The sequence below is a fragment of the Oryx dammah genome, unplaced genomic scaffold (genome assembly GCF_014754425.2).
Source record: "Oryx dammah isolate SB20612 unplaced genomic scaffold, SCBI_Odam_1.1 HiC_scaffold_11232, whole genome shotgun sequence".
NCBI lineage: Eukaryota > Metazoa > Chordata > Mammalia > Artiodactyla > Bovidae > Oryx > Oryx dammah.
The window spans coordinates 2806675-2820461 of NW_024080625.1; the positions used below are offsets into that span (position 1 = coordinate 2806675).

The following is a 13787-nucleotide window of genomic DNA, read 5'->3' on the forward strand; positions in this document are numbered from 1 at the left end:
TCCCGGACCCAGAGGGGCAGGAAGAGGGCGGCAGCGGGGCCGCGCGGTGGGTGCGTGCAGGGTGCGCCGGCCGCCGCTCCGATTGGCTGCACCGTCGCCCCCTCCCGCGCCGCGCGCCCCCCGCCGCGCGCCCAGCCGGCTCCCGCCCGTATCCCGGGAGCAGGTTCACGCTGGAAGGAGGACGCGCAGGGGCGGGACTGGTCTCCCCGCCCCGCACGCGACCCTGAGCGCGCGGGGATAAAACCCGGCCGGTGGCGCCGGGGAGCCGGGGCCCTGTTGCCTCCCGTGAGCGGAGAGGCGGGGCCGGCTCCGATCCGCTTCCCGCGCCCCCGCCCCTCGGACCCAGGTCCAGGAGCCGGGCGCCCCACGCGACAACCGGATCGCCCAGGCGGTACCTTCAGCCGAGCAATGAAGAAAGCCCGGGAGAACCAACCGGAGCCGGTCGAGACGTTTCCTGCGGCCGGGGTTGCTGCTGCTGCTGCCGCCGAAACGGCGGCTTGAAACTCTCCAAAGTTGCGAGCCAGCGAGAGGCTGCCGCCCGCCGGGAGCAAAAGGGAAAGGAAGTCTTAAGATGCCGGAGTGACAGACAGAGACAGACGGACGCACAGACCTGCAGAAGACACCACGTCGGCGGCCTATCCCCGGAGCCCGTGAGGCGTTCCAGCTCTGTGAGTTGCTTTCTGGACGGGTGGCTTGTTAAGTATTTCCCTGTAATTGTTTATAAGACGCGTTTGTGTATTTTTGTGTCTCCTAGAGAGAGAAAAAAAAAAAAACCAACAACAACGCAGGATGCACCTTAAAAAACAATTAATTTCTGATATTGAGAAGGTTGTGCCAATAGAATGGAACTGTAAATGCCTGTAAGCAGGAGTGACCCAGGAAAAATTGGCATCTAACATAGACTCCCCAGTGTGAAAAAACCCTCCATTTCAAAAGTTATTGGAAAGAAAGCCAGATATTACTCTTAAGGGTTAACTAGTGCTAGTGAATCTTTGCTTTTTAAACCCCTCTTTAAATATTGATTTTTTACCAGGTTCACTGGTGGGAGACTGAGCTGGTGGAAAAGGCTCCTGGAAGAGACTCAGAGGCGACCATAATGTCTTTACGTTTACACGCACTGCCCACCCTGCCTGGAGTTGTCAGACCGGGCTGCAAGGAACTGCTGTGTTTGCTGGTTATTACGGTGACTGTGAGCCGTGGCGCCTCCGGGGTGTGCCCCACCGCTTGCATCTGTGCCACTGACATCGTCAGCTGCACCAACAAAAATCTGTCCAGGGTGCCTGGGAACCTTTTCAGGCTGATCAAGAGACTGGATCTGAGTTACAACAGAATTGGGCTTCTGGATTCTGAGTGGATTCCAGTATCCTTGGTAAAGCTGAACACCCTCATTATTCGGCACAACAACATCACAAGCATTTCCACGGACAGTTTTTCCACCACTCCAAATCTAAAGTGTCTTGACTTGTCATCCAATAAGCTGAAGACCGTGAAAAGTGCAGTGTTCCAAGAGCTGAAGGTTCTGGAAGTGCTCCTGCTTTACAACAATCACATTTCCTATCTGGATCCTTCAGCGTTTGGAGGGCTCTCCCAACTGCAAAAACTATACTTAAGTGGAAACTTTCTCACGCAGTTTCCCATGGATTTGTATGTTGGAAGGTTCAAGCTGGCAGAATTGATGTTTCTAGATGTTTCTTATAACCGGATCTCCTCTCTGCCAATGCATCATATAAATTTAGTGCCGGGAAAGCAACTGAGAGGTATCTTTCTTCATGGAAACCCCTTTGTCTGTGACTGTTCTCTCTACTCCTTGCTGATCTTTTGGTACCGTAGGCACTTCAGCTCAGTGATGGATTTTAAGAATGATTATACCTGTCGCCTATGGTCTGACACTAGGCACTTCCATCAGGTGCTTCTGCTCCAGGATAGCTTCCTGAACTGCTCTGACAGTATCATCAATAGTTCCTTCCGTGCCCTTGGCTTTATTCACGAGGCTCAGGTTGGGGAAAGGCTGATGGTCCACTGTGATGGCAAGACTGGTAGGGCAAATACCGATTTCATGTGGGTCGGTCCAGATAACAGAGTGCTGGAGCCCGATAAAGAGATGGAAAACTTTCATGTGTTTCCCAATGGAAGCCTGGTTATAGAAAGTCCTCGTTTTGAGGATGCTGGAGTGTATTCCTGTGTTGCAATGAATCGGCAACGTCTGTTAAATGAAACTGTGGATGTTACAATAAACGTGAGCAATTTCACCATTAACAAATCCCATGCGCACGAGGCATTTAACACAGCTTTTACCACTCTTGCAGCCTGCGTGGCCAGCATTGTTTTGGTACTTCTGTACCTCTATCTGACACCGTGTCCCTGCAAGTGTAAACCCAAGAGACGAAAAAATATGCTAAACCAAAGCAATGTTCATGCATCTATTCTCACTCCCGGCCCTGATAGTGATGCCCCCACTGATGAACGGAAGGCAGGGGCCGGAAAAAGAGTAGTGTTTTTGGAACCCCTGAAGGATACTGCAGCAGGGCAGAATGGGAAAGTCAGACTCTTTCCCAGTGAAACGGTCATAGCTGAGGGCATCTTAAAGTCCACAAGGGTGAAATCTGACTCAGATTCAGTCAATTCAGTATTTTCAGACACACCCTTTGTGGCGTCCACTTAGTTTTGTGCCTGCATTTGTACAATGTAGTGATTGAATCTCTTTATATTCAACTTTGTGTGTGGTCTGCAGAAATAAACAGCAGGGCAGAAATGGGGTTGTTCTGTGTTTCAGAAATAAAACCAAAGGATCTCTTTCACTGGTTTATAGGAAATGTTGTAGAGCACTTAGGTTCATGCCAGAGAAAGATGGAGTTGTATTTCAGAATTTAAGTTCTAGATAATACCTTCATCTTTAGCACCACTGATAATTTCAAAGCTGGCCTGGAGGCGACGTGACTGACATTGTCCTTTCACTCAGGATTCTTGAAAGAAAAGCTAAATTTCAGATATTAGAGATTTTACTAACTTATTGGGACCAAAGTTGAGTTATGTTAAAGAAAAGTGTTCATTTTTAAAAGATGCAGAAGGAAGAACCAAGCAGCAGTTGTTTATAAAGCACAAAGTAAAGTTAGATTTGGGGATACTTCAGTTCATGTTATCATTGCAGACCAGAGTAAATAGACAGTCCTGATCAAATTTGCTGAGTAGTGCCACATTGCCTATGGTGTTAGATAAATAGTATAGTAAAGGTACATTTGTTTGACTATCTTCTTTCCATTCTGTACATCTCCTATTCTTGTACAAAAGATCTTATTGAAAGTTTAAAGCCATCGTTATTTGTTGCCATAAATATGTAAGTGTCAATGCCAAAATGTCTGAATAACTTCTTCAGCCTTTGTTCTAGGAGACTAATGTTTGTCTATATGCTTGTGTGTGTATAAGTCTTAAATTATATGAACTGTTAAAGAGATGCCACTATATTGTACTTTGGACATTTGAATTAATGTAAATACATGTGTTTTGCAACTTGGATGTTCTGTTTTATTTGACTATTTAAAAATATAAATCTAAGATGTTTTACGTGATCTGATTGTGCTGCTTTGTGTTAAATACCATCTATTGCAAATTTCTCTCCAAATTTCTTACAGATTTTTTTTTTTTAAGAGGGAAAAAGACTATGGAGTGTCCTACCCAGTGAATACCTTCAATATCCCATTTTACCTGATACCATTATGCACTTCAGCCAGGTTTGAAAGTCACTTAAGCTCTGAATTTGGAACATGTAGGAGCCTCCTTATTCCCATCTCTACTGTGAGATAATCAATTACCCACTTTGAACCCAGGTTTTCTCAACTATGAAAAGGAAATTTCAGAGGTTCCTTCCCACCCTGGAAGTGATGACTCCCCGGTGGCCTTAGCTCCATCACAGACTTGCACTGGCTTTCTGAAAATATACCGCGTACTGATAGACGACAGGAGTGGGATTACGACAGACAGCACTGCCTAGGTCTGAAGGACCACGGATTATCAAATCCAGCTGCTTCACTTTCTCAGGGATAGATGAAACCCAAAGAGGGCTGTGGGTTGTCTAAGGCCACACAGTGAATTAGTGACAGGGATTCAAGGAGAGCCCAGTTTCCAGATTCTTCCTGGTGAAGATAAGAGAGTTAAAAAGTGGCTATTTTTAATGATAAGGCTGGTGAAGGAGCCAAAGAATGAGGCAAAACAGTGGTCAGAAAATGATAAAGGGGAATGAATCAAGGATGTGTTGTCGCCGGGGCTGAGAGAGGAGATAATTAAAAGATGGAGGTAGGCCACCGTAACAAGCATTTGGAGAACTGGAGAATGAGATGAGGAGGAAAGACTGACTTTGGTAGTGGTGGTTTTGGGGGAGCAATGGATCCTTGGTGACAGCTTGATAAGTGCCAAGCCAGGCATAGTGGCAGATACTGTTCAGCTGTGGGTTAAGGAGTTGGGTGAGTGATCAGGATGTGTGCATAGGAAATAGCATAGGATGTTACCTATTGCTCAGTTGACTTGACAATTCCTTATTGCCTAGTTGGTGTTAAAAACTTACTGCCTCTACCTTTTAAACATAGACGTCACCTGTTAGATAAGATCTTTCAGTCCCAAGGATATTACAGGAAAATATTTTATTCCAATTCCTGCCATTTAAGCAATTAGGAAGAATTGTGTGACCTGTGTGATCTTTAAAATTGTTACTCTTTTTTCATTCATATTTGGATGAAGAGATGCTGTGGTTCATTCAGGGTCATACAGAGAGTCAGGACACAGAGGGAAATTCCTGAACCACTGACGCTTCAGCAAGGGGAAGGGCTGCCTCCAGGGGCCATGATCACCAGGGTGCTGAGTGTGAAAGAACATGGCCAGCAGTGAGGTTGCAGAAGATCTCTGAATTCAGCCTTTTCTGGGCCAGATCTCTAGGGTCTTTCAACTCTCAAACCCTTGATCCTAGGAAATGCATGCTGCCTTTGGCAAGGGACCATGGACAGTACTGGCATTGGGGAGTTTGGAGAGCCTGATTTTTGCTGATCCTGATCCTGATGCTTGGTTAAAGGATGAGCTGAGTTGAGATAAAAACTAACATATTTACAGCTCAAAAAAACATGCATATATACATATACATATACATATGTATATATATGGATGTATGTATAACTGAATCACTTTGCTGTCATCTGAAACTAACACAACATTGTAAATGAGCTATATTTCAATAAAAAATAATGCAAAAACAAATCCTGAATGCTGCAAAGCAAAGCTTTGTTTTGGACAGGAATAGGAAGACATGGTGATGTAAAAGCATAGAACTGAATGTTATGCTGTGGAATTTTAAGTTCTTACGTGTATCTTCTTTTTTGAGGGGGTGGAGAGGGTAGAAGCCTAGGGGCTTCCCAGGTGGCACTAGTGGTAAAGAACCTGCCTGCCAATGCAGGAGACGTGAGACTCGGATTTGATCCCTGGGTCAGGAAGATCCCCTGGAGGCAGGCATGGCAATCCACTCTAGTATTCTTGCCTGGAGAATCCCGTGGACAGAGAAGCCTGGTGGGCTATAGGTTATAGGGTTGCAAAGAGTCAGACACAACTGATAAGACATAGCATGCGTGTAGAAGCCTGATCACATGTATTTTAAATGTAGGAACAGAAGTGATTTGTACATTATAAATTTGTTTCACTCAAAACTTTTATATAATTTTCCTTCCAAGTAATAATTTGGATTTATGTACCTGGCTTATTCTTTTAAGGTACTTAGTATTTTTTAGTATTTTTTAGTATCAGTTATGAGAGAAGTGGGTACTCTGGAAAAATCAAACAAAGATCACATATGTGAAATTTTCCTGGGCTTACAATATTTTTTCACTATAAGATACTAAGCTGATGATAGCACCCTCTATTAATCATGAGTTACATTTTAAAATATACTTTCAAAACCTATTATCTGAACTAATGCCCTAAAACATTAATTTATAGTCAATTTCCTCATGAATCCTCACTGTTTGGCCTAGAGAGATTTAAATATATTTATTTTTAGCTTTAGTTACTTGAATTATTTGCCTGGAAAACATGTTTGTTTGTTTGTTTGTTTTCATTTCTCTAAGTAAACCTTTTTCTAAAACGTTAATCAGAAGGGACGTAGGTGAAACTTACAGGGGTGGAAACACAAGAGGGACAAGAAGATATGCTGTCAGTCCAGACTCTAAAAAGACATCTGATTTGGATCATCCTGCTAAGCGCTGTTAAAGCAGGACACAGCCTAAACACCCTCTAATATTGCTGGCTTTTCCTTGGCCATGACCGCTGCTTGCTGATTGTCACCTTTTAGTTTCATCTGCTTTACCGAGCAGTGCTATGCTATGCTAAATCACTTCAGTTGTGTCCGACTCTGTGCGATCCCATAGACGGCAGCCCACCAGGCTCCCCCGTCCCTGGGATTCTCCAGGCAAGAACATTGGAGTGGGTTGCCATTCCCTTCTCCAATGCATGAAAGTGAAAAGTGAAAGTGAAGTTGCTCAGTCGTGTCTGACCCTCAGTGACCCCATGGACTGCAGCCTACCAGGGTCCTCCATCCATGGGATTTTCCAAGCAAGAGTACTGAGCAGTAAGTAGGTCTAAATCAGAGCATCTCCATGGGATCACAGGGGAAAGTTAGATAAACAGGGGTTTCTAGTAGCTACCCTCTATACACTCCCCAACCAAAAGTTCTGGTTCAGGCCCTGGGTTAAGGCCTGCATGTGATTTTTTTTTTCCCTAAATAATTATGCTGTTGCTTATTTTGTTGAAACATACCTCGCCCCCCCCCCCCGCCCCACGCCCCGCCACCCGCCAACCCCACAAATGAGGCTGCAGCAAATTTTGTGTTTGGAGCTATGTCAAAATACATTATTATTACTTGCTAATAGATTTATTAATAAAAGGAAGAATTCATGCACACAAACTCTAATATGTTGGGAAAATGAAAGAGTTTGATTCTCTATTACTAAATAAACTCTAGAGTAAATTGTTGGCTATAATTTATAATTTATGATTTTCTAAATTATGAAACACAGAGTAATTACTTTGAGATCAGTAGATCTCTGATTCTTTCATTTTTTAAAACTATTTTTGGCTTGAAAGCAGCGACGACAGATCCGGTTCATGACAATGAGCTTTGGGGCTTTCAAATTTGATTAGATCATAGTAACATGAAGGCATATCCCAAGGATATCTGCGTGCAGATTTCAGCTACAGAGAACAAACTTTTTTCTTTTCTCAGTATATTAGAATACTATTTTTAAAAGAGAGTATTGAAATTCTTTTCATTGTTCTCTATACCTCTTTGCCCAAGAACCAGCCCCCAAAACCATATATTTTTCTAATTTTTTATAATATGAAAGTTAGTGTGGAAAGATGATGGTAGTTTGCCCTTGCAAGTATTATTGGGTGGTAATATATAAAATGTAGAATCTAAAACTTATGATAACCTCTTGACTGATTCAGAGGACTGCTTATGGGACCATTATTATTTGTGAATTGATTGCAGAAGGGGTATCCTCTTATAGTGAGGTCAGAGTAAACAGTATGGAAACACAGACCCTTTTATAAATTGTAAAAGGTGATATATCAATATATGTATATATTAAATATTAAGTGCCTGCAAAGTGCCAGACATGCTGTGAGAGATGGTGCTTATTCCTCATCACAGAATCTCTGAAATGGAAAATATTACCACACCCTTCATTTCAGATAGGAAAAAGAGGCTTAAAAGGGATAAATAATTTTCCCAGGTGACTCAGTTAATAAGTCATTTTCATCATGAGAATCATTTTAAAAATATCTGCACAGAACTCTTAGAGATGTTTTACCAACAGAATAACTGCATGAAGCACGGGTCCTGAGTAAACTTTTATAAAAGTAATTAGTGCTCACAGCAAATCTGGGAGAAGAAAGGAGGGTCGGGGGATCAGAAGTCATTCAAACATCATAAAGGTAGAAATTATTATTGTTTTTTCCCTTAAAACACAAGTAGCAAAATTAGAAGTCCATCTGAAAGGATTTGACCTCAGATGAAACTTCCCCATTCTGCAGGTCTTTTCATTCTGGTTGCTCTTCATACATGAAATTGCTTAATATGCAAAGCAGATATCTGCTTTATCATTATAACTGACACATTCAAGATTTTTAAATGAGTAAGTGCTTAAAATCTTTTTAATATTAAAAATGGTCCAACTTACAGGATAAATATTTCTGATATAAATGTTTCTGATAATTTATTTTAAATGTCTGGAAGAATGGTGGAGGCAACTCAAACCCAGTGGGGATATTTTCAATGAATTTTCATATTAGATTTCTAAAAATTATTTAAAAATTACTGTGTAAGGTAGCTTCACCAGGTTACCTGATTAAATTTCTCTTTGGGGTGATATGTCAGCAGAGAATCAAATATCAAGAGAATTTTGCAGTGTCTATAGGTGTTGGAGGACAGAGGAAACGAAAAATAGCCACCAAACTGAGAAAGTATCTTGAGACAGAAAAATGAGGCAGGCTGCTCTATATAATCAATGGGTTGGTTTTTTTATAGGGTAACTTACTCACAGGGTAGGATCGGAGTCCAGCAGGCAACTATGCAGAATCGGAGCCACACTCTGCACCTCCAAGGGGCTACTGAGGCAATTTTGTTGTTAACCCAGGTTATGGAGTAGGTGCTTGGATAGAGGACATGCATTCCTCAGTCAAGATTCACAAATGGGTCACTAGTCTTGTGGGCGCCAGCAATACATCAGTGAAAGTTTCCATCATTGTTTGGGGACTAACAGAGCATAGAGGCCACCTGATCCTAATGATTTTTAAACAATACCTTTTAACTACAAAGTTCTTGACAACAGGGAAGTGATTTACTGTACGACACAGTCCTGAGTAGGGTCAGCAGAAGGACAGGAGAAACTGTAAGGGCCCCAAGATGGCGTCAGTTATGCTAACAGCCATACTCTAGGATTTTGGTGTCATGAAGTCAAGTGTCAAAAGATCAAGGGTCAACCCTTGATGATGAATGGCCAGTGGTAACCAAGAGAAGATTATTAAGTATTTCTAGGTAGTGTGAAGGCCATGAAAGAAAGTGAAGTTGCTCAGTCGTGTCCGACTCTTTGCGACCCCATGGACTGTAGCTTAACAGGCTCGTCCGCCCATGGGATTTTCCAGGCAAGAGTGCTGGAATGGATTGCCATTTCCTTCTCCAGGGGATCTTCCCCGACCCAGGAATTGAACCCAGGTCTCCTGCATTGCAGGCAGATGCTGTACCATCTGAGCCACCAGGGAAGCATATGTGCTATATAATAACTACCCTCTCCCCTTAAGGAAGATTATAATACAGCTGAGAGATGAAACGCAAAAACCTGAAACAATTCAAGAGTAAGAGTTGATTTGTCTACTAGTGACCAAGCTGGCAAATAGGAGATGAGAAATGGATGATAATTAGCAGACCTTGCTTTACCCAAATGGGCTAATGTGACATAGGCTTGAACACTAGATAGCCATCCCATAGATGCTCTGAATGTTATCATAACTGGGATCCTTACCCCCAGAAAGGTTATACCTTAAGGAGGTGGTTCAGTTAACAGTGTTCTAAAGTTTATGTCATAGACTCTATTTAAAATATGACTATTCATCTATTATCATTTGTGATCAAATCTAGAGGAGAAAGAGACTTTAATACTTAACATCAGTCCTCTACACTCACAGCTCCAAACTTCACCTCCATTACAGTTAGGATGAAGACTTCTGAAATGTCCTAGCTGTGTTGAGAAATGAGAACAGTAACAATAATAAGGGTTTGTATATTTTGTCTTATACCTATGAGAAAGTTATTATTTTTACATGCATTTTACAGTGGGAAAACTGAGGTACAGTGGGAGAACTGAGGCTTAAAAATGATTTTTCTAAAGAACATTGGCTCATTGAAAAAGCAAGAGAGTTCCAGAAAAACATCTACTGCTTTATTGACTAGGCCAAAGCCTATGACTGTGTGGATCACAATAAACTGTGGAAAATTCTGAAAGAGATGGGAATACCAGACCACCAGACATGCTACCTGAGAAATCTGTACTCAAGTCAAGAAGCAACAGTTAGAACCAGACATGGAACAACAGACTGGTTGCAAATTGGAAAAGAAGTACATCAAGGCTGTATATTGTCACCCTGCTTATTTAACTTATATGCAGAGTACATCATGAGAAATGCTGGGCTGGAAGAAGCACAAGCTGGAATCAAGACTGCCAGGCAAAATATCAATAACCTCAGATATGCAGATGACACCACCCTTATGGCAGAAAGTGAGGAAGAACTAAAAAGCCCCTTGATGAAAGTGAAAGAGGAGAGTGAAAAGTTGACTTAAAGCTCAACATTCAGAAAACTAAGATCATGGCATCTGGTCCCATCACTTCATAGCAAATAGATGGGAAACAGTGGAAACAGTGGCTGACTTTATTTTTCTGGGCTCCAAAATCACTGCAGATGGTGATTGCAGCCATGAAATTAAAAGATGCTTACTCCTTGGAAGGAAAGTTATGACCAACCTAGACAGCATATTCAAAAGCAGAGACATTACTTTGCCAACAAAGGTCCATCTGGTCAAGGCTATGGCTTTTCTAGTAGTCATGTACGGATGTGAGAGTTGGACTGTAAAGAAAGCTGAACACTGAAGAATTGATGTTTTTGAACTGTGATGTTGGAGAAGACTCTTGAGAGTCCCTTGGACTGCAAGGAGATCCAACCTGTTTATCCTAAAGGAAATCAGTCCTGAATATTCACTGGAAGGACTGATGTTGAAGCTGAAACTCCAATTCTTTGGCCACCTGATGTGAAGAACTGACTCACTGGAAAAGACCCTGATGCTGAGAAAGATTGAAGGCGGAAGGAGAAAGGGGATGACAGAGGATGAGATGGTTGGATGGCATCACCGACTTGATGGACATGAGTTTGGGTAAGCTTCAGGAGTTGGTGATGGACAGGGAGGCCTGGCGTGCTGCAGTCCATGGGGTCGCAAAGAGCTGGACATGACTGAGTGACTGAATTGAACTGAAAGAACATTTATTAAGAGTCAGGTTCATTATTTGAATCCAGTTGTCTGGATCCATCCAGAACCCAGCCTCATAATGTCTGCACTATAATATGCTACACTGTATGCTTTCCAGCTCTGTAACAGGGCTTTACTCATCATGCCCCCTTTGTCCTCCTGCTTATCTGGCCTCAGGTGACCTCCAGTGGTCTGGCTCTGCTTTCAAGACTCTGAACTCTGCCCCGCTCCCTGGCACACACTGTTTTAACCCTTAACCAGTGCTGGGCTTTCATTGTTCTGCCTCTATCCAACTTCCTCATCTTCCTGACCGGATCCTCCCTCAGCTGCTCGAGGAGATGTTGTCTAGCTCTTTATTCAGCCTCTAGCCTGTAGTAGGTGTTGGCATGTCCTAGTTGTTCAATTATATTCATTCATTCAACACACAGTATTGAATACCAAATATGTGCGAGTCCCTGAGCTTGACTCAGAGATCAACAACCGTCCAGCTGTTCCCAGTGTTCGAAAAGAGGCAGAAACACGGTTTTAATGAGGCAGTTGTCCTGCCAGAGCAGTGTGTCCAAAGACAGGGAGGTCAGGGAAGTCTCCTGAAAGAAAGGCTACCCCAGCAGAAGTTTCAAGGAAGTCTATGATTAGAGAGGTCTGGTTAGCTTTCCACAGCTGGACATATAGACAGGGTGGACAGAAGGACACCGAAAGTCCCCTGGGGCCCTGAACGTTCAATCAGCAGCTGAAGCAAACAGCACTGGTGTGCTAGGAACTACCTGGCTGTATGCTCTTCAGTATCTTGATCACTTGGTCCTCTGGGTGCGGCCCAGGGTGAACCGTTCTCATTTCAAATTCCACCCTCGCTGAACGTGTAGCTGCAGCATAGTCCTATTTCATAGTTCTTCAAGAAGGATACATAGTAAATTGGCTCATGTAAAGGCTTAGAGTGTATTTTACTGGGCTAAAAAGAGTTAGAAATATTAGCTTCTCTTGAGTAACAGTGTGGGCGTAGTATGGTAATGGTGAAATAATGCTACTTAATTCAGTTATCACTCTATAGACCAAGGAATATCTCAGAGCTAATGTTTATCCAAGCCTCACTGTAATTAAATTCACATTGCTAGCCTAGATATTGATTTGACTAAGCTGGTTTAATAAGACTAAATGATTTGGGTGGGAAGAGAGAGAAAGATGTGATTTTCAAGGGAAAAGAAAAAGAGAGACACAATAAACTGACCTGCAGAATTGAATTACAACAATTCGGGCTGCTTACTGGGCATTTGTGTGCATTTTTGCCTCAACTCTGCCGGTTAAATACTTCTCCAAAGCTTTCATGCTTGAATGAATCCGTCTAGAAGTCTACACTTCAAGAACTATGCACAGGATTTTCTTTTCTTTTTTCCAGTTGTATTAGTTTTTCCAAAGGAAAGGATCTTGCCCGAGGTATAAACATAATGAAAGGTCTGTGATGTGAACGTCTAAAAGAAGTTGTTTACTTTTTATTTGTTCTCAAATTTTTAATATTCATACTTAATTACAACCTTAGGGAAGCCTTGAGCTCTCAATCTGATCTACTTCAAATCAGTGAATAAAGCAGCCATATCTCCCCTAAGCAGCCATTTATAATAACTTTGACTCTTTCCTAAAACCCAGAGGAAATGTCTTTCTTGATCCTGGGCCAAGTTTGTCAGGAACTATTTGTGTTAATAAATCCTATTCATGTAAGGATTCAATGGAAAAAATCATATCATTAATCATAATATATAATTTGAATAAGGAACTAAAAAAAAACCTTAATTAGCTATTTGTGTAAAGTGATTTGAATGACGAATGTGTTACTGCATTTTTTTTCTTGTTTAATTGGTCAGTGTTAAACATCTTAGGCATTTGGCAGAGTTTTGGAAAATGAAATTATATGCAGCCCCGTACAGGAACTGGGGTGTCCCTAAGGAAGTTGGTTTAGGTATTGCTGTTTTCAGTTCAGTTCAGTTGCTCAGTTGTGTCCGACTCTTTGTGATCCCATGAACTGCAGCACGCCAGGCCTCCCTGTCCATCACCAACTCCCGGAGTTTACCCAAACTCATGTCCATTGAGTGGGTGATGCCATCTAACCATCTCATCCTCTGTCGTCCCCTTCTCCTTCTGCCCTCAATCTTTCCCAGCATCACAGTTTTTTCAAATGAGTCAGTTCTTCACATCAGGTGTCCAAAGTATTGGAGTTTCAGCTTCAACATCAGTCCTTCCAATGAACACCCAGGACTGATCTCCTTTAGGATAAACAGGTTGGATCTCCTTGCAGTCCAAGGGACTCTCAAGAGTCTTCTCCAACATCAGTTCAAAAACATCAATTCTTGGGTGCTCAGCTTTCTTCACAGTCCAACTCTCACATCCATACATGACTACTGGAAAAGCCATAGCCTTGACTAGATGGACCTTTGTTGGCAAAGTAATGTCTCTGCTTTTGAATATGCTGTCTAGGTTGGTCATAACTTTCCTTCCAAGGAGTAAGCATCTTTTAATTTCATGGCTGCAATCACCATCTGCAGTGATTTTGGAGCCCAGAAAAATAAAGTCAGCCACTGTTTCCACGGTTTCCCCATCTATTTCCCATGAAGTGATGGCATCAGATGCCATGATCTTAGTTTTCTGAATGTTGAGCTTTAAGCCAACTTTTTCACTCTCCTCTTTCACTTTCATCAAGAGGCTTTTTAGTTCTTCTTCACTTTCTGCCATAAGGGTGGTGTCATCT

General features: G+C 42.3%; 2 protein-coding genes across 8 annotated transcripts in view; one reads left to right on the forward strand and one right to left on the reverse strand.

The window, feature by feature from the left end:
* LOC120861332 (PC-esterase domain-containing protein 1B) overlaps window positions 1-8688 on the reverse strand; it is a 201306-nt gene extending 192618 nt beyond the window's left edge. For 5 of the 7 annotated variants that reach the window (XR_005720523.1, XR_005720522.1, XM_040236979.1 and 2 more), the window contains exon 1: window positions 396-472. The gene's annotated coding sequence lies outside the window, so the exon portion shown is untranslated. Of the gene's footprint in view, window positions 1-395; window positions 473-610; window positions 1041-8574 lie in introns of those variants that run through there. The other 2 variants (XM_040236977.1, XM_040236978.1) reach the window with 2 other exon arrangements.
* On the forward strand, window positions 38-3566 carry LOC120861331 (amphoterin-induced protein 2). Its single transcript, XM_040236973.1, has 2 exons — window positions 38-668; window positions 1034-3566. Exon 2 carries the CDS (start codon window positions 1097-1099, stop codon window positions 2660-2662), a length of 1566 nt encoding a protein of 521 aa, XP_040092907.1. The 5' UTR covers window positions 38-668; window positions 1034-1096; the 3' UTR covers window positions 2663-3566.
* Window positions 8689-13787: the final 5099 nt, after the last annotated feature.